Genomic DNA, 22,911 nt, shown 5'->3' on the forward strand with positions numbered 1-22,911 from the left:
TCGATACAGCTCTCCTATGCAGAAATACTGGGGACAGGTGGACATGTGCTGTTTACTGGGAATATTTCACAAGAGGAAGTAATCTTTTAAATTCTGATTGGTTTTAGTATAGTATTATTGTTGCTGCTGTTGTTTAGAACATGCTAATCATCTTACCCTGTACCAAGGAGGCTATGTTTGTGTCTGTTTTTTTTATTAGTTAGCAGGCTTACGCAAAAACTACTACACTGATTTCAATGAATCTTTGTGAAGAGGTCAGGTAAGACCCAAGAACTAAGTCATCGGATTTTGGTCCAGATACAGGAATTGTCTTTGCTCTTGATAGGAGAGTTGCATGATAGGATGTTTTTCAACATTTCCAGTGATTTCTCAGGGAGTACTTCATGGATCTTGATGTGGGGGGTAAACAATCTACCATGTTTAAGGAATTTATGTTTTTAAGTGAATGCAATTTGGCGAAGATTCAAATTGAATTGAGATTCATCTAGTTACATTTAAATGTGATTTCATAGGGGACTGGCAGGCGCTTGTGGTTTGGGTGTTTGGCAACCAAAGAAAACAGGTGCTTTCCTCTGGGCAGAAAGTTATTGGTTCACCAAGGAGGCGGGGACGCTGGTTTTAAATGAAGACACGCTTCGCGTGAATTTTTAATCCCTGGGACAATCTGTAATCCAACGGTGTGCAGCTGGACCGGGGTTAAGGTTTCAGCGCAGTACTCGGTGTACTTTCACATCGACCGCTCAGGTGCAGTGCGTGGTGGACCCTCTGGCCTCGTACGTCACTTCCCGTCTCTGAGTGAGTCTGCGGGGCTTGTGCGCTGTCTGGCCGGGACGAGGAGGAGGGCTTCCACGCGAAGAGCAGGCGACCGTCCACACTGAACCCTGGCAGAAGCAGCAGCAGCAGCTCTGTGCTCCGTCTAACCGGGATTTCAATCATTATTTTGTACTAAGGCATAAGGTTGGAGCGCGGTGGACTGTATTCTCGGTGCGGTTCACGTTCGCTTCGCTGAGCCACTGCAGCAGCAACAGACTGAACACGCCGCCGCTGTGAGGGGAGAATACAAGCTCTGTCCGCTGAAGCTGTGTGATCATTGACAGAGTTCAATACACACGGGCTTTGCGTGATAACAGCTAGGAGCTTTGTGCCGCGGACTTCTGAGCCTCTTCCTCCGGGGACAGATCGACTGCGTGGTTTGGCTTAATTTCGTCTCTCTAAAGTCTCGGTAAGTAGAAGCCGGGGAGAGGAGGAGGGTTAACGAGAAGTAGCGCAAGTGGCTAACTGACATGCTACCTAGCCATTAGCTCGAAGCCTGCTACGTTGGCTAGCTGCCTTGTTTGGCCGTAATGCGGTCACGGTCAGTGTCCGCGCTGCTGTTGGTCTGTCTGGCGCGACGCTCGGCCCCAGATTGTCCATAAGCTTCGGCTTAAGTGTCGAGGCAACTTGTTTCTTGTTGAGCTCCGAGATAGAATCTAACGACCCGTGCTGAACTTTGAAGGTAACGTCTGTTGACTTTGCCTCAGATAGCTAGCTAGCCGCTACTCCGAGATGAGGATGTGTTCACGCTACGAGTCGTGTTTACTTTAGGGTGGCTTGTGGCCGTGTTGAATACAGCCTGTTATTTTAATCATCAGTTACACAGAATTATATTACAAGTTTAATCTGAATAAAGTTGTATTTATACCTATTTTTCTTGTTTCAAATGGGGCTACATGTAAACCACATACCTGGTTACTTCTACAGTACTAATGTCCTGTGTTTAAAAACAAACTCAATTGTTTTTTTCCATTTATTTCATCGTATTTATCAGATTTTTTTAAATTCGTTTGGCACTCTGAAAGTATCTGTCCAGCAAAGTGCTATATTTTCTATCTTTCAGCACGTAGTTATTGGTTGATGCTGATACTTTTGCTATTTTTTTTTTAATATGATTTTTTTATACATTTAAAATGTATGTACACACATATATATATATATATTATCCCCTTACAATGTCATTGTACCTGAGTGTGATGACAATAAAGATATTTGAATCTTGAATAATTACAGATATAATAATGGTAGTAATAATAACAATAATAAGAGTGAACAAAGCCATTTAAAAACTATTTGTGTCGTGCTCACTGTATTGTATGCACTGTTACATTCAACCACATCACTTTCGAACAAGGGCTGTGAAATTCTGTTAAACCTATTATCTAACGTAAGCTGTTCTTTCAGGGCTGACCCTGATCACCAAGGCCTCCTTTCAACATTCAGCGAGATCCATTGGAGGTTATTGCATTTGTCAAAAAAATAGCTTTTAGTTCCATTTTCCTGTTTAGTAGCATCAATGCCAAATTCTCTGATCTTAGTCTGGTATCAGTATAACACCATCACTATGAATCTACATGTGTTAAGATACAATCTGGCAGTGGAGGCTAGGGAGAGTATCTTATTTTGCCCTTTAATTTCCAGTTGGTTCATGATAGTCGTTGTACTCGTCCCAGTGTGGATGTCACTGTCAAAATCATTAGATGGTCACGTATGAGGGCCGAGCAGACATGCAGCTTTCAGCAGTTTTGTTTGTTGGGGAGTTGTGTTTCAAGGCAGCACAGTTGCTCACAAGAAGAATGTATTCATACTGCCGTGGTGAGACAGTTATAAGTTTTACTCTTTGTATTCACCTCCCTTGCTGTATTGCTACTTCCTTTAGACACGTCGTCTGTTCAAATTTATGTTTCAATGTTCCTCTACATCAAAAAAAAAAAGACTGAGTGTAAAAAAGAAATTGCGCAAAGCTATGTGAGAAATTTCATTATAAATAGTCAGAAGTCACACCACTTTTTTGTTCACACCATAACAAGTTAGCAGAGGTTTTTAATTTTTAACAAAGAGTGAAAGTGCACTGATGTGTTAAAGTATTAACTGGACATGTTGTAATTCTTCTGACGTTTTTTCCGATGTGGTTGGTTTATAGCTCTTGCCACATGAATGAATGTTGTAACTACATGTTTAAGCTATTTCAGTGAGCTTTGTTTCTGTATTTTTCTATCTATCTATTAATGAGATCTCTTTCTGTTCCCTTCCTCCAGGTATTATTGAGGTATTTTTGTATCTGAGCCACTGTCAGGCACGCGACCAATAGGAACAGTTTGCACATTTCCACCAGCTTGTCTGAAGCCCCCTCCCAACCCAGACAGTCTTCTGCCCCAGCATGAATGAAGTCAGTGTTGTGAGAGAGGGATGGCTCCACAAGAGAGGTAAGGGGGGCCCTTTTCGCTGTCCATCATTTTGCGTCTACATTGATGTGACTGTCTCTACCTATAGATATAACTATCTTTTGATAACAAAACCTCCCCTGTAATGTTTCTGTTAAGTTTGGAACTCCTTCACTGATTGAGAACCACAGTGCTCAGTTTTTTTCAGTTAATTTAAGGCTAGTAATTTAAGCAAGTGCTCAAACATAATTTTTTTGGCTCAAAAATCTTCACCCTTCTGTGTTTTCCAGGTGAATACATTAAAACTTGGCGGCCTCGCTACTTCATATTAAAGAGTGATGGCTCCTTCATTGGCTACAAAGAGAAGCCTGAGGTGTCCAGTGACCACAGCCTCCCGCCGCTCAACAATTTCTCTGTCGCAGGTCAGTTTTCCAGATCTGGCTGTCACATTTCAATGAAATTGCCAGGTTATGTTTGGTTGAGGATGCTTTGAAATTTTCAGCATAACCTGACATGTCTGTTTTGTAGAATGCCAGCTGATGAAAACAGAGCGTCCTAGGCCCAACACGTTTGTCATTCGTTGCCTGCAGTGGACTTCGGTTATCGAACGCACCTTCCATGTGGATACCAACGAAGAGAGGTAAGAGACAAGGATTTTATTTGGTCTAAAGTCATATTTTCTGACCTTGTGGAAGGAGATGCTTTGATGCTCATGATTTTACTTGCTGTGCAGTAAAATCCTCTGCCTCATGTTTAAACACAACACAAACTAATAATAAATAATTCTAGAAAAAGATTTCTGCTGTGGAGCAAAACAAGTTTTACTGTGTCGTTAATTACGAAAAGTTAGAATGAGAGTCGAGCTCTACAGGATAGTGTTTCTCTATTTAGACTGTAGCGGTGTGCCATACTCCAATTAGTCCCACTACAGATTCATAATGAACCAAAACACCTTTAACACCTCTCATAGTGACATATACGATCTCTAACTTGGTGTCTGCAGCCCTATTTGCAGCACCTTCACTCACTCGGTTGCTTTACCTCAAGCTACCACGTGCTTGCGCCATAATCCATACAGTTTTTACCATCCACACAGACAGTAAAATATCACAGTTTCAACTGCAGGTGTGGCATCAATGCAGTTCTTTCTATCTTGACAGAACTTATCTTTCACTCTTAAGTCAGTGTACTTGTCCCTCTTAATCTGTTGTGTGTGACGGTGACCTTTGTGCATGTGTGCGCCTGTTACTGCCATACATACAACATTTTGTGTGAAAAATGGTATAGAATGTTACATCCATTGTAATGTTTTATTTTTAAAACACCATTTTCAATATAATACGATCTCCGTCCCAACAAGTATTCGAGCTCAGCATCAGTAATATTCCCTATCCTTGCTAACACACCCTTTTCATTTGCATACTGGTGTAAACAGTTTACTCTGCAGTTGGGTTGGTTGCTTAGTTACAGAAAATGTTTCAATAGAGAAACAAACCAAGGTGGCTCTGTCTCTGACATTAAGTTGTCACAACATTTTGCATTCACTGTTGGTATTCAAGTCATGACTGATAATAACCAATCAGTGAATGAAGGTGGGTGATAGCATCATCGTTTACAAACTTATCAGTTTTTGCTTGTTCAGACTGCAATACAGCCTGGCGTTTTTCAAAGTAAAAGTGTAGTCCGTTTTAGGTCCTTGAAAACTCTGTAGTGTGGATGGCAGGCGTAAACTTAGCAGTAATATGTTTTAAAACTCAAACATTGTTGGGTGGATGGAGCCAAAGAGACAAGGACCTTTTTCATGAAACACAGAAGGTCCAAATGGTCCATTGTTCACTACAGGCAATGGAATTAATTTGTGTGTGAGAGCAGTAGGAAAGACCATCATGCTCAAAATAGAATTTACTGCCAGATTAGTCCTGATTATTCACCCCTAACCTAAGCAATCGTCATTGAGTTTGTTTACGTTGGCTCTGCCAAGTACTAAATCCCAGCATCCCCCTCACTGAATAGTACAGATTATCCTCCACCTTCTAAACTGAGCTTTCTCCTTTTCTTTTAAGATATATTTTTGGTGCTCCTATATCATCTCTGTGAACACATGAATACAATTTGTAGTTATGGCTCTTTTGTTTTTACATTTCATATTTGTGAGAGTAAAGTCTGAGTAATGTGAAAAGGAATAGGCTAAAATTGATAAGGGTGGTGTGTGTTTCCTTCTGGTTCAGGGAGGAATGGATGCGTTCGATCCAGGCGGTGGCAAATAGCCTGAAGAGTCAGCAGCATGATGAGGAGCCCATGGAGATCAAATTTGGCTCTCCAACTGACAGCAGCGGCACAGACGAGATGGAGATTGCTATGTCCAAGTCCAACAAAAAAGTGGTCAGTATTTGCACAAGCAGTGCCTGGCAGCTGAGTGTTTGCTATGTTTGTCAAGCTAAGCTCATCTTTATTGAGCAAGTTGTTAAAACGTTAAGCCTCTTTCTCAAGGCTTTTTTTTGTGAAGCAACCTTAATATGATTGGAGGGGAAAATTTGTTGATGTGATTTACATGAAGTGAACTGAATGTTTGGCCTATTGACTTTGTTATGAGGTGTGAAATGTATGTACACATGTTATATGGTCTGTACTTATATAAATAGTCTGTGTTATATAGCTCTTTTCTAAACTTGACGAACACTCCAAGCACTTTACAGGACATTCACAAAAATGTTCATAAAGTGCATTTATGGGCGACACTTCTATAAGAGGCAATTCAGGGTTCATTATATTGCCCAAGACACTTTGGGCCTGAAGGAAAGACTGGGATTGAACCCCTGACCTTCTGGTTAGAGGAATACCCTCTCAGTCACAGCCGCTGAGGAGTATTTATTTAAATCCTTATGTGTGGAAATCTTAATACTTTTGTACTCTTTTATATCATTAGTAAAATAGTGACCAGTGCCTGCTTAACTATAAGTCATTGAAGTAATTTTTTCAGATTTTAAAAATGTCTTCCTTGTGGTTTTTTTCCAAATCCTTATCAGGAGGCACAGTTTTCAAATTTATACTCACATTTATTTTAGAAAGTCATGTCATGTCTCGTGTGTTAGGATACATCAGATGTAGTGCAAAAACTTCAGCAGTAGGGACAGTACAACGGGAATCCATTGACACATCAAAATGCTCTCTGTACATTTCAGAGAGGCTCTTTTTATTTTACATTACACACAGTCCCAATCGAAACTCACAGATGTAACCTTCATTAGCTGTGTCTCAATTCACGGGCTGCTTCTACGAAGGATGTGGTCTTCATAGGCAGCATAGACCACAAGCGACATACCAAAATGAGACAGTCTGGTCTGTGGAGGATTTTAACAATCTGCATCACTGGTTTGTCCTACTCTTACTACTGTCGCCTAATAACTGAGCAGCCCTTGGACACTACGAGAAAGTTTGAATGCCCCTTGCTTTTTTCACATTCCTTTCGGAAAAGTGTGTTCTTCTGATGTTTTCTTGGGGGCTGCCATTAACCCCTTTTTTTTAAACATAAACCTCTGCATGCAATGAATCAATAGGTTGAGTCGGGAAGGATCTACCTGTTACAGACTTCATTGCTTGGGGGATTGACGGATGCATTTAGAGGAGCCTTCAAAATAGGACAGCCTGGGCGCGCCGCTGTGACGCAAATGGTCTTCAAATGCAGCCTCTTAACGATGCAGCCCCTGAATTGAGATAAAGGAATGGTGTCTTTAATGAAAACTGGGTATAAGCTCAATGTGGTGTAAGTGCATCAGCAGTTCTTTATCATTGCTTATCTTTGACCTTTGCTCTTACAGACCATGAGTGATTTCGACTACCTGAAGCTGCTGGGCAAAGGGACGTTTGGTAAAGTCATTCTGGTGAAAGAAAAGGCCACAGGGATGTACTACGCCATGAAAATCCTCCGTAAAGAAGTCATCATTGCTAAAGTTAGTGCTGATCACAATCATGGTCAAATCTTCTCTCTAAACTGCTCGAGCTATCTGTTGCTACATGATCTTGTGCTAATGCTCTAATTAAGTCTTTGTGTGGTTATTTTTCCTCTAGGATGAAGTCGCACACACAGTTACTGAAAGCAGAGTTCTCCAAAATACACGGCACCCCTTTCTAACGGTAAGTTACTAGTGTCTGTTAAAATTAAGGGACTGTTTATTTAGTGTAATACAAACAAATATTTTTGTTTCTTCCTTGGCAGACACTAAAATATGCATTTCAAACACATGACCGGCTATGCTTTGTGATGGAGTATGCAAATGGAGGAGAAGTAAGTTTTACAATTTTTTTTTTTTATACCTGTGTGTGTGCTATTGATTTTATGATAAAAGAACAGTTTTGAGCTGACTTGTTAATATGTTGTAGGGATTGCTTGGTTACTGTATGTCTATATGCTTTAGTGTTTTAGTACACAAGTCTGTGTTGTTGTAGGGCTTGGCTGGATATAACTTTCCTCCGTAGAAATGTATGGCAGGTCGGTAAAATGTTGATAGAACTCATTCTATCCATTTTTCCCACACAGAGGTGGACTACTCTGCATCGATACAGTCGCTGGACATAATTATGTTTCATCTACATTCATAGTTTCAGCGGGTTTCGATCCAGAGTTTATGAGACACATGTTTAAACCTGTTAAGCCTGAAACATGCTTCTGCGACTGCGTCTGCGTCTTTTCACGCCGCTGTGGCGCAAGACTCGTTGTCATTCATGCTTCCCCAACCGTTGCACGTCTTACAAAGCAATTCCGCGCCAGAACACTAGGCAGAGTAATGCTTTTTGTCGAAGACGACCTGAGAGATGCCTTCTTTCTTCTTCATCGATTGTTTATTTACATAGCTACTGCGGCTCCTTGTAGCCTTTTTCAGGCGGACAAATACGCCAGTCAGTGACGGGTTATACAAGTGGACATACTTTCGGATCTCTTCTGCCAAACGCTCTTCTATTTGGTCCATATTCATTCTTCTAAATCTCCCGTTGTTTCTGCCTGTATTATGGGGCATGAAACCGGAAATGCAGCTCCAGAAGGGATGTAGAGCAGACCAATCACAGCCTTGCGGGCTGAGTGAGCTTGCGGAGCTTTGCCGTAAATTTTAGAAAAGTGGGGCGACACCCGTCAGCACGTAAGAAGGGATACATAAGCACGTAAGGGACCCGGAAGGGCTCTTGCGCTTACGGGCCGTGAAAACGCAGAAGCATGTTTCAGGCTTTAGACAACACGTGATGTAACGTGACGCACACAGGACATAAGGGGTAAAGTGACTGAAATGATCCAGAGACATGGACCGACGTCATCGATTAATAGCTAAACACATGTGATTATCAGACCTCAGAGAGAAGCAGACACACACAGACTCCTGCAGACAGAAGTTCTTCCTGCAGATTATGACGGAACGCGATGCAGAAGGAGCGACTCTGTTTTTCAATCTGTTTTGTGCATAAGAAAAAACATTTGTACATAAGAAGATTGTACATAAACACAAATGTGCAAACATTTTATTTTCAGGCTATTGGGTTTATATCACAATATATATATATCGACTGATGGGAAGAAATTTATCATGATGAGATTTTTTTCCATTTCGTCCAGCCCTATGTTTTTCTTTTTTTTTTAACAATCAACCTACTAGAGACTGCAGATGAAACCAAGCTGTATGGCTAAATCTGGCACATTTACATTTTGGGCTAAAGTACAAATGTTAATGTCTATTGTCACTTAAATAAACTTTAAGGGCACTATCTTGCCATGTCAAAGAAGGTGGGGAAAAATCCTGGAATTGCCTGTTAATGTGGATCTATTACAAAATGTAATGGTTTCTTGCCTCTTTGCTCATGTTCCATGTAGTTTTGGAGTGATCCTGCTAACTAACAAACACCATAAAAAAAAAAGAGTCCTTAGCAGAAGAAATAAATATGTTGTGGGCTGGTTGATAATCCAAAAGATTTAGATTAAAAAAGTTAATTTGTTTTAAAAGCACACATTAGATGATCTGCAAGGAACAAGAAATCAATTAGAAGGAAGAATTTTGATTTAATATCTGTGGGGAAATGAGGAACTGTTCCTTCATCTGTTCATTTTTATTCTCTTACAGCTATTCTTTCACTTATCGCGGGACAGGGTGTTCACAGAAGACAGAGCACGATTCTACGGTGCAGAAATAGTATCAGCACTGGAGTACCTACACTCACGCAATGTCGTTTACAGGGATTTGAAAGTAAGATATCTGCTTGCTCTCATAATCTGGCACTATATTGTTAAAGTATCTATAGGGTTATTCTGAATATGCTGTAATGTTAAATTGTCATGATCAACATTTTGAACAACTAACTTTTTTTTGCTCTGTACCCATGAGCTCTTGCCAGTTAACTCATCTTTTTAATACTTCTTCCGGTTCCAGTTGTCAACTAATTTAACTCTTTAACTCATTCCCTGTACAGCTGGAGAACCTCATGCTAGACAAGGATGGCCACATAAAGATAACTGACTTTGGGTTATGTAAAGAGGGGATCACAGATGGCGCCACCATGAAAACCTTCTGTGGAACCCCGGAGTACCTGGCACCAGAGGTAATATCACAATAGCTGTGGACTTCAGTGACCTGGGTTATGTAAAGACGCACTGATGCCACAGGGCTGTAAGTGAAGTTGATCAGGATGTTTGATGTGATCATGCTGGAATTTTTGGAGCAACGTTGATGATGGGAGAGTTACTAAGCTGGTGAACCTATAATTTTAATAATCTAAAACTAAGGTTTAAAGTTTGTTTTCTGTTTCACTTTTTATTTTCGAAGAGAGTAATAAACTCTGCAGTTTGATTGAGTGCTGCTTAATGTGTACTGATTGTTATTTTGAGTGCAATGACATGAAAAGGTAGTTCTGCACCCTCACTTGCCTCTGAGTTAACTGAATGTCAGTCTCTTTATTTCTCTCTAAACTATTCATTTCTACCTCGTCAGGTGCTTGAGGACAATGACTACGGACGAGCTGTGGACTGGTGGGGACTGGGCGTGGTCATGTATGAAATGATGTGTGGTCGGTTGCCCTTCTACAACCAGGACCACGAACGTCTCTTTGAGCTCATCCTCATGGAGGAAATCCGCTTCCCCAAGAACCTAGCCCCTGAAGCCAAGGCCCTGCTGGCTGGCCTGCTCAAAAAGGATCCTAAACAAAGGTGTGTGTACTGTAATGGCTTTTAGGAGGTGAATCATGGGGAGCTGGAGTATCATCCTCTTAATCAGGATATAGAATGAGCTCTTCTTATTACAGTCATATAAGGATGATACAGTGGTATGTAGAGATGTTGTGACTAACCGATTTTACCGTAAGAGTGGTTTCATAATGTCACTGTTTCCTAACCTAAATCTCCTCTCGTGAGTCAATTTTTCAGTGTGTGAGCCACTTTAGTAAAGCGTTAGTTGAGAAGAGGGAAACAACGTAACCACCTCATTTCCACCAACGCTGGTCAAAAACCTTGGCCTTTTCGTTTCTTACCTCCGAAGGAGCGGTATTGATATTTTGAAATAAACTCAAACATAATCAAATGTTTTTGTCCATGAGTCCTTAAATTGGATTATTAAAGAAATGTGATGTACAGTTCAAGACATTTCTCAGTAAAAAAAATAACTTGAATACCTTCTGCCTATGATATTACTATAGATTACTGTGTGAATTACATCAAACATATTTATGTGTTCCTATAGTGCAGTGTCTTTTTTATTTTTTTATCAGCCATGTGGCGGCAATATAGGAAATAAATGGTGGTTACTGGTTGTGTACCATTTCATTGTGTAAACAACAGCTGCCCAGCTGAATGTCTGCTTCGTGAAGGTGCATCCAAACAGCTCGAGGAAAAAACATTTTCTTCCTGGGATGTTATGGCTCGTCTGCTGCACTTGATAACTCTTCTGAATCTTTCATTGTGGGCGCAACATATTCAGTTACAAAATAAGTAACCATGTTATTTAAGCCTGTGTTCCTGCTTGATCAGTTTTGGTCCGGGATAATGGCCTCACAAGCACATAATTGTTGTTGTTTAGTTGTAGAACCTTGTGTTTCCTGTAACAGTCAAACAACTGCTAAAATTAGCACATTGAGCCCTGCCTGCAGGCTTACAAACATGTGCACCTATAAGTGGTCAGGAAATGAAGGTATCTAGAAATAAGTAAAAACAAGTCGGGAGGAGAACAACACATCATCAGTGCTTGTTGTCAAACTCCTAATGAACAGGTTTGCACAATAATGTGTTTAAAGAAAAGGTGGCTGATCAGTGTGTGATAATGATGGTGTTTTTGTTTTGTTTAAAGGCTCGGAGGTGGACCAGACGATGCCAAAGATGTGATGAGCCACAAGTTTTTCACCTCAATCAACTGGCTGGATGTCACTGAAAGAAAGGTGACACTGGTGTAAAACATATGATGTGATATTTTAACAACAAGCTGTTTGCTTGCACATTGGTAATGATGGTGACAGCTTTCTTTCTTAAACTGTAAACGTGAGGTGCAGTAATTGAGCTGCAGCAAGTTCAAGCGACAACTATCCTACTACACTGAAAACGCTTGAAACTGGCATTTCAAGCGTTTTGGCTCTGTATCAGTTTTAATTCCCGTCCATACTAATATGCCTGAAAACACATTTTAAGTGATCACTCACGTACACTGAACATGTGCCGTAGTTAATAGTAAGGCACACGTCTACCGGTTTAAACGGAGAGACAACAGGGTCAGCACGATTGTAATTGACTAACCATGTTGCGTTCACCAGAGGTAGCTGAGGCCGGTGCCAGTTGTTTTCCTAAGTAATTGCTCTACCTCAGCCTGGCTCGATTCGGTTGGCAGCGCGCAGCATGAATGATGGAGGCATTGTCCATACTAGTGTCTACGTCATCGTTTCCCAACATTTCTGTTTCTGCCCCTCCTGACTTAAATGCACACAGGGCCAGCAGCATTTCTAAACTTCTTTGTTTTAGCAGCTCCCAGAGTAGTATGGAAGTCAAGCGTATCCATTGCTGACTTCATGAGTTTTCAAAGGAAAGCGTAATAGGGCTGGAAGTAGCCAAAGGCCGGCTGCTTGACTGCAGATCCCCGAAACTGCGTCACCGCTGCTGAAAAAAAGAGTTGTTTCACCTGTTGATCCAAAGTCTGAAGCTCGATTCAGTACGCAGACCTTGGTAATCAGAATGCTGGCTGCCTGTTAATTCAGCCTTTATTAATATTAAACGCATCCAAAATGTACCAAATTTAGCACTGCACTTCCATGGGCCTGTAAAAACACACATGCCAAGCGTGATTCAAGTAAGCTGAATGGTTCTTGGGATGTGTATTCCAAGTACAAACAGATAGATTTCTGGAATTGTATGATAGCTAGATGATGATCTGAGTTTAAAATTTGTGATTTTCTTCTTCTCCTCAGCTTATTCCACCATTTAAGCCCCAGGTAACATCAGAGACGGATACACGCTACTTTGATGATGAGTTCACAGCACAAACTATCACGATAACTCCTCCAGATAAGTGTAAGTAGATCTGCTCCAGTCCACCTTCTATTTGTGGTTGAATATTTGATTCACATGTTTCTGGTGAACTGGGTTTTAACAACATTTTGAATTTTTTCTCTCTCCCATTGTGCATACTCCAGATGACAGTTTAGATGCAGAGGATTCAGATCAGCGTACGCACTTCCCACAGTTCTCCTACTCTGCCAGCATACGGGAATGATCAATCAGACTCTTGAACAAGCAGGCAGACTTAACACACAATCACAATCCCACATAACACACTCGCACTGCTGGGGGGAATCTGAACGACTCAAACCAAAACTGGCACAAGACACATTTTCATTTGGTCTTAAATTTACGCGCACATATCCACATACACATATTGGCAATTCAGACAAGATCATCATGTATGAAGTGAACACACAGGCTGTGAATGACTGACCTCAGCAGGTTTGTGTGCATAGACTGGCAGCTTTGTCTCTGTACGTCCTCTCAGGGCTGGCGTTAGGCTTCCCTGCAGGACCTCTGCTGCACTACACTGGGCAACACATCAGAGCCTTGATACTTTGAAAACCAGGTTATGCCAGCAAGTCCCACCTCTTTACCAGCTGTACCCTTGCTACACACACACACACACACACACACACACACACACACACACACACACACACACACACACACACACACACACAACCCATGCATAGACTACATATATAGACACAAATGTACTTGATAGAATTTTAACAAAATTAGGAAAGATTCATCAGTTGTTACAGTTTTAAATGTAAAGCCATATTTCTGCTTTTTTTTCTTTCATTTTTTTAACAAGTGCTCTTTCTGGAACTTGCTGTTACAAATCAAGTGTGGGACAGTTCCTACCGTTGGTATGTGGGGAGGGGGGAAATGGGGGGAGGGCGAGGAGGAGGGTTGCCATTTCTGTGTTTGCACTGCGTTTGTACATGAGCGGATGCGTGGGTGTATGGGTGTGTGCATATGAGTGCAGGAGAATGTATGAACAATTTTTATTTTTTTGATTCTCAACCATCCATTTGTCTGCTTTATGCATGTTTAAAAAAAACTCAAAACTGTTTCTGGTATATTGAGGAGAAGACACTACATGGCACAATCAATGGCCTTTTTTTTAAAGGGAACAAGCATGTAATTTATGATGGCTTTGATTGGCTTGGCGCTAAAATTTACTCAGTCAGGATTATAAACTGAGATCTAAGATCTCATGCATGGCTTATCTTTGCTTTAAATGCTGCATTAATTTAATTTAGAGTGAAAGAAAAGTCGGCTCTTTCGAGTCCACCTTGCTGTGTCCAGACCGACTGACTGGCCGACCAACTCGCTGCTGGTCGGAGGCGTATGTTTTCATTAAGGCCAGTCTTGCTACGTGTTAAAGAAAGGATTCATAGAAGGAAAGAGGGAACGAGAGACTGTACGCTTAATCACAGTTTTTCCCCCAACCCGTCTTGAGAGACAAATGTAGACGAACACAGCCGAATGCTGTCCTCGGTCCAGTGATTGTCACTCCCTAGTCAAGGAGTTAGGAACCAATCTTTTGTTCATTTTCAATTTTTTAATATCAATGTATGTGTTTTAAAAAAATAAGCCTTTGAATGTTCCTGTATTTAAAGAATGGAAAAAGTTCAATCGTTGTCAAGCCTTCATGATGAGGCTGAAAACTTGACTGACTTGGTGGATTTTTCACACTTCAAATGATTCCACAGTTGATGTTTAGTTACTTTGGGTTAAGCGTTTTCTTTAATGCTGTATCAAAGCACTTAAATTTATGTAGGTCTATGTCTGGAGCAACAGTCTGTAGCTTTGCAGTCCAGCTACATGCTGCACGGGCTGGTCGACCAACCATCAACCTGCAGACAGGGGGCACGAATTAAAAAGATCCGCTCATGCTTTGTGTGTTTTGGGGTTTTGACAGCACATGATCGAGAGAAGCGATCATATTGAAATGTTCGCATGTCGACAAGTGTTGTACAATTCCATATTGCTGGAAGAGATGTTGGTTGCGCTTCACTAAAGGAACATCAAGACCTTTTTTGTTTGTCATTGTTTTTTTTTTCTTCTGTGTGTTTCTCCTTTTTTGTCCATCTATTTCTCAATTTTGGAAGACACTTCTTGTTTAAGTATACATTATATAAAAATATATTAAAAGTTTTTTTAAACTGCTTTCTTTTTGATTAAGTTCTTCCTTTCAACGGGGTTACTGGCCGAAGATTGCTAGTTTAGCTAATGATCAGTAATTTGATATTTATATGGGGAGTAATTGAAATCACTGTTTATAATTAGCATAATTAAGTTTGTTTTAGCTCAGCGTGTGTAAAATACACAACCCTAGATTGGTCAAGCTAGAGGTAAATTCGATATGATCTCTTCAGAGCACTTACCCAAACAGCCATTTTTTGCAAGGTTTAGCTAAAGCGTTTGCTGGGACACACCTCATGCCACATATTGATTTGCTTCTATTTAAGTTTGTGTGAGTGATGGAGGGTGACTGAGAGATGTTTGAGTGAACATGATGAAGAAGACACAGGAACAAAAAAGCACCAGATGTTTGACTGATCGTTGCCCCAGCTCCTGCAGACGATAATGTGATGGAATGGCTTTGATTTACAGTTAACAACTCCAGCACCTCTTCTCACTTGGCTCAGGCACAGCCATCATACTCTAGCCTAGCGTCCTGCTAAGGAAGCAGCAAGACTGGATATCACAACCACTGTACTGTTGGGACACCACTGTGGATTTGCCTTCATTGCTATCACGGCCATAGGGGGTGCTGCTGAACTTTTTTAATATTGGTTGTAAAGCCATACACTGAATCTTGCTGCTGGCCACGCTTTAAGCAATGCTTCACAGTTAAACATGCAAGTTAAAACCCTGACCTCTCCTGTAGGCATACACGGGCACAACAAGTGCCTCTTCACTATTGTGTAAATACCAAAAAAAGCTTGATGAATGCAGAATTAGTAGAAGGGGAGGCCTGCAGCTTTGTAGTGTTTGATTTGCAGCTTTATTATGGTTACCTTGCTTCTCTGTATATTTGAATGTGATCAACAGTCACGATTGTCACAACTGATGCTGGTGTAACAAGATTTTCCTTTGCTTGTTGCTGTTAGCTGAGGCTCAGAGGACAATGAGAAAAAAAAGCAATCTTTAAGGGGAGGACATTGTCCTGGTAGACAGTCTCAACCCCCCTTTGCAAGACTTTACAACGTAACGGGTGATACCTGCTACAATATGGTAGCTTATAACATTTGCAACTATAATGTGCCAGTAAACATTTTTACTGAATAACCTCTGTGTGTGTTTCTCTTATTATGCAGTTTTACAGTATACAATCTCCACCTGCTTCCCCTATGTTCACTGCAACATACAATATGGCCAAAAGGTATTTCAAGATAAAAACTTTGAAATCACTTAATGTTGATTATCATGATGAGAAATGTAAATGATAATTATTCTTTCTGTCAAGTATAAAGACACATTTTTGCTCCTGAGTGATAATTGTGGGTTGAAACTCTGGCCAACACTTATTAAACACAAATTATATTGCAATGATTGTTGAAATTGTTTTAATGCCCAGCCATACTGTAACAGTAATCTTTGGTGAAGTTTGATGTATTATGACCATGAATGTAACCAGCATTGTTCAAAAGTGTTTGCATTATTCTGTCGCCTCAAATATACGAACGAGGGTGGACAAAACAACCCACCACACCAGGATGTATTGAAAGGATGATGGATTGCACACATTGAGACACATTGCATTGCAGCCAATAAATGACGGTCCACAACAGCACAAGAGCAGTTTGTAGTGTGTTGGGATCAATGCTTCTTGAATATTGATTAAACAGAATAGTGATACATGATGGTACATGTCAAGATGGTTCAAACTGACCAGCCAAAGTAGCATCTTTATACGCCCATACAAACAAAACAATGAATAAAAACATACTTATATGCACACACACAAACAAATTAAATATATCAAATTAGTTTAATAAGTAGCCTATATTAATAATGTATATACATATTTATAAATATATATATATCATGGCATGCTGTTAAGAAAATGAATACTATATATTGACAGAGTTGGAATGAAACTTGGAAATATTGAATAAAAGTTTGAATATATTGAACGAGTTTGAATATCTGGATTAGGAGGTCGAATATCTAGAATGAAAGTTTGAATATATTGAATGAAATCAGAAGTTAACATTGTCGCCATGTTCAGTGTACAATAATAAAAACGATATGTGAAGGAAGTCATAGGCACATTGTACAAAACATAAACACACACGCATTTTTTAAAGCGTGGACAGGAAGTGCTGGTTCATGGAGGGTGGGTGCCAATCAGTGGGGTCCACCTGCCTCACCTGTCTATATGAGCGGCTCTCTGCGGGCAGCATGGCCGCTCTCTCTGCTCCAGGCCTCCGTCGACACCTGTGGATAAGTAGCTGCAGCGGCCCGGAACGGAAACTCTGTCTCCGGCTGTAACCATGGCCAAGACCGGCGTCTCCGACCCCAAGCCCCTGCTGGACTTACACAAGAGGGTGAGCCTGAGGACCAGCGCGCTCCATACATGTGTCACAACCATTATGTCTCACCAAGATGCATTACTGAACAGTGTCTGAGGGATGGCGGAAATTAAGCATTTCATGGTTAACGTTTTATAAGCAAGTCGTGTAGGATTGTTTTGTTTGAATAAATTCCAATGGATATTAATCCAACATGTATGTAATTATATTCAGCTGCCATGCGTTGTCGGGGAGTCTCTGATTGGATGATCAGTGTTGACGATCACAATTGAATCACTATTTGATCAAGTTGTTTTCTGTCCATGAAAAACATACCGACATACACCGGCTGACCTGCGGCCGCAAGGCAGTCCGATTTAAAAAGCCCCTTTTATACGCAGGTAGATCCAAAGTGCTGTTCAGGGTCATAAAAAACCATAACAAATTTAAACTATTAAATAATCTGAAGCCACAATTTGTTTTCAAGCTAAATAAAGTGGATTAAATAGAATACGTGGGAAAGGGATAAAATCAATAGGATAAATCTCAATAAGAATTAAGGCTTATTGATGGAACTGTTTAAATACAGGTTGAATAAAATGCAATGATGGTTTGTCCTTGTAAAATATTTAAGTTAAAGGCACCAGGTTTTTAACCTGGTTTTAAAAGGTGCACTGAATGCATCATTCCTAATATAATCAGGTAGTTTGTTCCAGCGCTGTGCTACATAATGACTATAAGCTGCTTCTCCATGTTTAGATTTTAGCCTGGGTACCACAGGCAGACCACCAAGCTCCGTTAAGAGATTGAAAAGCGAGCAGTAAAACAATCCTGTGGTTTATACTGGCAGCCAGTGTACAGATTTAAGGACAGGGGTGATGCAGTCTCTTTTACTCTTTAGACTAGAAACTCTTGCAGCTAAATTGGAGGCGTCACAGGTGCAGAGACATTTTGGTATCAGTTGAGGTCATAAAGAATGGCTGCACATTTTTATTTTCGGTCGCTAGGTTTGCAACAGTAAAAGATCTTCTTGTCCCTCCAGGTGGATGAAAGGCGGGCCCCGTTAAGAGCTTTGGCTAATGCCTGTGGACCTATAGACCGCTGGCAGCCTGTAGAAGAGTCCAGGAAGGTGCCTGTCAAAGTGGAGCCAGAATGCAGATGGGTGCGCAGTCTGTCCTGATGATAACCTGAAACGTGCATCTTCTCATCTTAGTTTCCCCAGCACATATATGGTCTTGGTGTCTCCTATTTTCTCTGTCATGCTTCTTACAATTCTTCTAGCAGATGTGATTTGCACGTGTGTAAGGTGTTTGTCTGTTTACAGGAAAGGAGGTTATTAACGCAAACCAGTGAAGGCATCATCATGGGTTTCCATGAAGACAGTCTGACGCACTCAGACGGTAGTGCAATCAGTACCAATGATTTCCCCAGAGAAATGTACCTTATTATGCAGATAACTACTTTTCAACATTTATCATGAAATTATTAGAATGACAGTTGCTGTATAACAGTAAAATTGCATAATGAAATTTAAGCAGCCATTTTCTTCATGGAAATTTGGTTTCTTAGCAATGTTTTTTTTTGTAAAGCTGAAACCAATCTGGTTGCATGTTGTGTTACACTATCTTGTTGTCCTTTCTATCTTGTGTAGATGTCGACGGGTGTGTGGAGGAGCACATGCTTCTTTACCCTGGTGGCCTGCCGAGTCTCCACAGCCCTCAGGCGCTGGTACCCAGCCTGCTGCGCCATGAAGTCGAGACGGCCCTGGAGAAACTAGGCCTCATATGGGACCGAACATACGGCTGGGAAATGTTTTTGGTCATGTTTTTGGTAAGACGACATGAAGAGAGGTTGCTAAAGTGCTTCATGTATGAGTATGCAGGACTCGTTTTACAACGGACAACACAGAAAACTAACACTAAAGCTGTCTCAATTCAGCGGCAGCATCCTTCAGAGGACACGGACTGTCCGGCCCATGGAGACAGCCTCCTTTTGCGGGCCGCACAGCCCGTGAAGGCTGAACCCAACTAGGACTGTCTGGTCTACAGAGGCTTTTAGTGATTGGCAACACCAGCTCGTCCTGCCCTTATTGCTGTTGCCTAGCAACAGAGCTAAAGTTAGACATGAAGAGCAAATTTGAATGCCCCTCTGTCTTTTATGTGTTGAGTTAAACTTTGATACTCATGCACTGGACGTCTCATCGCCTGCCAGCTCCATTTCCTCTTTGGAAGAATGGCTCCTGGGATAGGTCGGGCTGGGAAGGATCTAACTGTTGGAGCCTTCATTTCTAGGGGATGGAAGGGCTCATTTGTGTTTTTTTTTAAATGGAACTGTATTGTTTACAAATGCAGTCTCTAAAAGATGCAGCCCCTGAATTGAGACACAGCTCAAGCTTTTACCATGTGCTCCTTATTTCCTGCTTTCATCCTACAGAGAACTCAAACACGGAGCTCTTTTCCCAACGCTGACCTGCCACGGCATTTCACTGATGCCACTCGAGCTGTGCTGGTAGACTGGCTCATTCATGTTCATGTGAGTGTCACTAGTAATGGGTTACTTCATCCTCAAAGCAAAGCTTGTATAATATTCATTCATGTGCTTGTTGTTCGGCTCTGTCTTGACTTTCTATGCAAAGTTGTAATACTTTCATTTCATTTTAAAAAAGCATCCATGTTATGTTGCGATCAGGCTACATTAAAGGAATAGTTTGACATGAAATGTGCTGTAAGTGGTAACCTCCTCCAAGAGCTAATGTTGTCATCCCTGACCGACGTTTGTAAGTAAGATTACTCTAAAAACACTGATCTCCACGTAACTGTGGAAGGATGCGATATGGTTCAGTGAAGAACCCATTAAATTTTGGTCCCCAACAGGGGTAGGATCCAGGAACTATTGTATCACTTAATTCAACATTATGAGTTGAGTTTTTTTCAAAATGTTTACTGATTATCACGGGGAAATCTGGCATATTTATGGAAATGATACAATTTGGTGCAGCTTGATTGGCTTTAAGGAAACTTTTGGTAAAGTTATGCGCTTTACTGAGTACCATTGTAGTTCATGATGTTTTTGACAGTAAATCGATGGCCAAACAGGATTTATTACAGCAGCTTTCATTCATTCTGTTACTGAGAGTTAAGAGTAAATCAATAACACTTAAATGCGTGTGTGGTAAACACTAAGCCAGTTTTCATTGCACAAACACAAGGAAACCAGGGGAAACGACCAGCCTGCCTTTAACTAACAGCAGCAAAGTCGGTGCACCGAACGCTCTCTAAATGACACATCTCATTTGTTTTATCTTTACAAGGCTGCTGTGTAGATACAGTGACTTCCTAACCCAACCAAAGAATACAATAAAATAATCAAACAGTTTTTTATTTATTTTTTCACAAGTGGAATTAAATTGTATCTATTTCCTACCAGGAAATGATCCATTTCCAGGAAGAGACCCTCTATCTGGCCATACACCTCGTCAACTGCTCATTGCGTCAGATTAAGGTGACCACAGCCAATCTGCAGCTCCTCGGCATGGTTTGCCTCTTCATTGCTGCAAAGCAAGAAGAGTGTCTCCTCCCTGAGGTACGCTGCTTCCACAAATGACATCTTAATGCAGCAGACAGATTTCCCAAAGCCTCGTTCTTATGTCTGTTTCTTCCTGCAGGTGTCTGGACTCTGCTACTTAATGGACCACACCTACACAAAGAATCAGCTACTGCGAATGGAGCGCAAAGTCCTCTACGGGCTCAAGTTTGATTTGACCTACTGTCCCCCTCTGTACTTCCTTCTCCTTTTTGCCTCCATTGCTCGCTGCAGTTTAAAGGTAGATCTGAAAAATATTTTGTCAGCTTTAACCCTGTGTTAATTGTTCATCTTGTTAAATGCTAAATATATTACAAAAAAATGTATAATCAAAATGCCTGATTTTTTTTTTTTCTTCCTGTATAACAGTTTGAACTGTCTGAATCTTCCTGCACTGTGCTCTGCAATGTTAACAAATTTTGGGTGGATGGGATTTCGTTGAATGTTCAGAACGAAAAATGTCTGGAAATAATGTTCAGACATTTCCTAGACTTTGTCTTTTACTTATGAAGAAAGCAGCAGAAGATTCTCCCGGACATATGCATTCACAACATCAAGTGAGATTAGGCACCTGGTTAGATGTCGGAGGCAGAACATGACATGTAAATTATGCTCTGGAAATCTCATAACACCAGCGTTTGACCTTATCACCAAAAGCTCTTGAATCTTGATGTCTTTTATTCTGAGATATTGGTATATTTGTTTATGCTGTTAGGTGTTATGATCTTCACTAACACATCCACTTGTTCGTACTGCACTTTCTGGGAATTTTCTAACTGCATTTTAACATGGGCTTAATCTGACGTTACCAGGGGCCTGGTTGGAAAAGTTTCAGTAAATGTCTGGCAAAAACTGACTCAACGTTTGCTTTTCCACAAACGGCCCCTCTGGAAAATGTATGGACTGCAGTGCATTTTTAAAAGTTGTTTTAATTCCCTGCCTGTGACAATAAATTCTGACAATGCACAGACCTATGCTTAAGATTGAAGGCGGTGGCGCGCAGCAGACTGTCCTTTACATGTTGAGCTGCTCTTAACTCTGGTTTGAGAGTTGTGATTCAGTGCAATTGGCTGTCAACAACCACTTCCTCCATAGCACTTTTATCAGAAATGTGCATGTAAATATGAAGAGTCATGGTGTCTTTTTTTTTTTTCAATGGAAGCATCCTCAGCAATTGAAGTCTGAAGTTTAATTCCAAACTGTCTTCTTGCGCCACCAGGTGGTGTTGATGGCTCGGTACCTGCTGGAGCTCTCTCTGCTGGAGGGCCAGTGTGTGGTGTTCCTCCCTTCACAGCTGGCTGGAGCCGCCCTCTGCTTGTCCCGCCAAGTCCTGCAAGAGCCCCAAACCCCGGAGGGAGAGGCCGCATGGTGCCTGGCCACCAGTATCCATGTTGGCAGGTGTGCACTCACCTTATCAACTGACTGTCTGCTATTACTTGATGCTGAACAAAGACCTCTTACCACAATGCCCTTTTTTACGAGCCTTAGTTCCGACATTGTTAGCTCTGCAGTCATATAGCCCTGTTTCTGATTTTGAAATGTATTATCCACTATCAATCCTCACTGTTTTGTGCGTTTCAGTGAGACTGCCCTACTGACGATCATGCACATTCTGGCCAACGCTGCAGCCAAAGCCCACACACGAGAGACCTGTACAACTTTTATTAAATTCTCTTCCCCAGAGACCTTGCATGTCAGCAGACACCCGGGTCTGAAGAAGGCCTCGGCTCTGTTGGGTGTACGGACTTGACATATCTGACTCACAGAATCCCGGAACTTCAAGGTAGAGGTACTTGACTTGAGTACTTGACTTCTGTTTGTTCCACACCTCTGGATCCTGAGGCCTTACCATGGAAAAGGGTGAGGAAGAAGTTTGAAAGATTTATTGCAAATTGTTTGATAGAGAACTGCATGCATGTAATTTAGCAAGGCTAGCCGCACATGTTTTATGATCTTATATTGCAGCCGATTTAAAAATATATATATATATTTGAATTGTAATGATTTGTCCTTGTCTTTTCATTTGTGGAATGGTTGTGGGCTGTCTATAATATCTATATTTGAAAATTTTAATGTAAAAATAAAG

At 41.1% G+C, this 22,911-nt stretch overlaps 2 protein-coding genes across 4 annotated transcripts; both read left to right on the plus strand.

Moving 5' to 3' along the window:
• The first annotated feature begins 796 nt into the window (after window positions 1–796).
• Window positions 797–16,017, plus strand: akt2 (v-akt murine thymoma viral oncogene homolog 2). 3 transcript variants are annotated; one of them, XM_053423153.1, is made up of 14 exons: window positions 797–1,222; window positions 3,072–3,239; window positions 3,488–3,619; window positions 3,726–3,837; window positions 5,426–5,579; window positions 7,016–7,147; window positions 7,266–7,331; window positions 7,414–7,482; window positions 9,302–9,424; window positions 9,648–9,776; window positions 10,166–10,380; window positions 11,513–11,600; window positions 12,618–12,720; window positions 12,843–16,017. In XM_053423153.1, the coding sequence occupies exons 2-14, from the start codon at window positions 3,194–3,196 to the stop codon at window positions 12,920–12,922; spliced, it is 1,449 nt and encodes a 482-aa protein (XP_053279128.1). In that variant the 5' UTR covers window positions 797–1,222; window positions 3,072–3,193; the 3' UTR covers window positions 12,923–16,017. The 3 variants fall into 3 exon arrangements, with proteins under 3 accessions (XP_053279128.1, XP_053279130.1, XP_053279129.1); XM_053423154.1 differs by lacking the exon at window positions 797–1,222 and adding an exon at window positions 1,351–1,495; XM_053423155.1 differs by lacking the exon at window positions 12,843–16,017 and having other exon boundaries at window positions 12,618–12,728.
• Window positions 16,018–17,225: 1,208 nt separating this feature from the next.
• ccnp (cyclin P) lies at window positions 17,226–22,735 on the plus strand. Its single transcript, XM_053422137.1, has 9 exons — window positions 17,226–17,279; window positions 18,286–18,405; window positions 18,568–18,643; window positions 18,895–19,073; window positions 19,677–19,775; window positions 20,670–20,825; window positions 20,908–21,066; window positions 22,045–22,223; window positions 22,407–22,735. Exons 1-9 carry the CDS (start codon window positions 17,226–17,228, stop codon window positions 22,573–22,575), a joined length of 1,191 nt encoding a protein of 396 aa, XP_053278112.1. The 3' UTR covers window positions 22,576–22,735.
• Window positions 22,736–22,911: the final 176 nt, after the last annotated feature.

This window comes from Pleuronectes platessa, chromosome 5 (assembly GCF_947347685.1).
Source record: "Pleuronectes platessa chromosome 5, fPlePla1.1, whole genome shotgun sequence".
In the NCBI taxonomy this organism is placed as follows: Eukaryota; Metazoa; Chordata; class Actinopteri; order Pleuronectiformes; family Pleuronectidae; genus Pleuronectes; species Pleuronectes platessa.

Bases quoted from the DNA above. Each gene is read 5' to 3' on its own strand.
- ccnp (XM_053422137.1), top strand. From the start codon at position 17,226: ATGGCCAAGACCGGCGTCTCCGACCCCAAGCCCCTGCTGGACTTACAC. The intron at 18,644-18,894 runs GTAGTGCAATCA...TATCTTGTGTAG, and splicing joins CAGTCTGACGCACTCAGACG to ATGTCGACGGGTGTGTGGAG. The intron at 19,074-19,676 runs GTAAGACGACAT...TTCATCCTACAG, and splicing joins TGTTTTTGGTCATGTTTTTG to AGAACTCAAACACGGAGCTC.
- akt2 (XM_053423153.1), top strand. From the start codon at position 3,194: ATGAATGAAGTCAGTGTTGTGAGAGAGGGATGGCTCCACAAGAGAG. The intron at 7,332-7,413 runs GTAAGTTACTAG...CTTCCTTGGCAG, and splicing joins CACGGCACCCCTTTCTAACG to ACACTAAAATATGCATTTCA. The intron at 11,601-12,617 runs GTGACACTGGTG...TCTTCTCCTCAG, and splicing joins TGGATGTCACTGAAAGAAAG to CTTATTCCACCATTTAAGCC.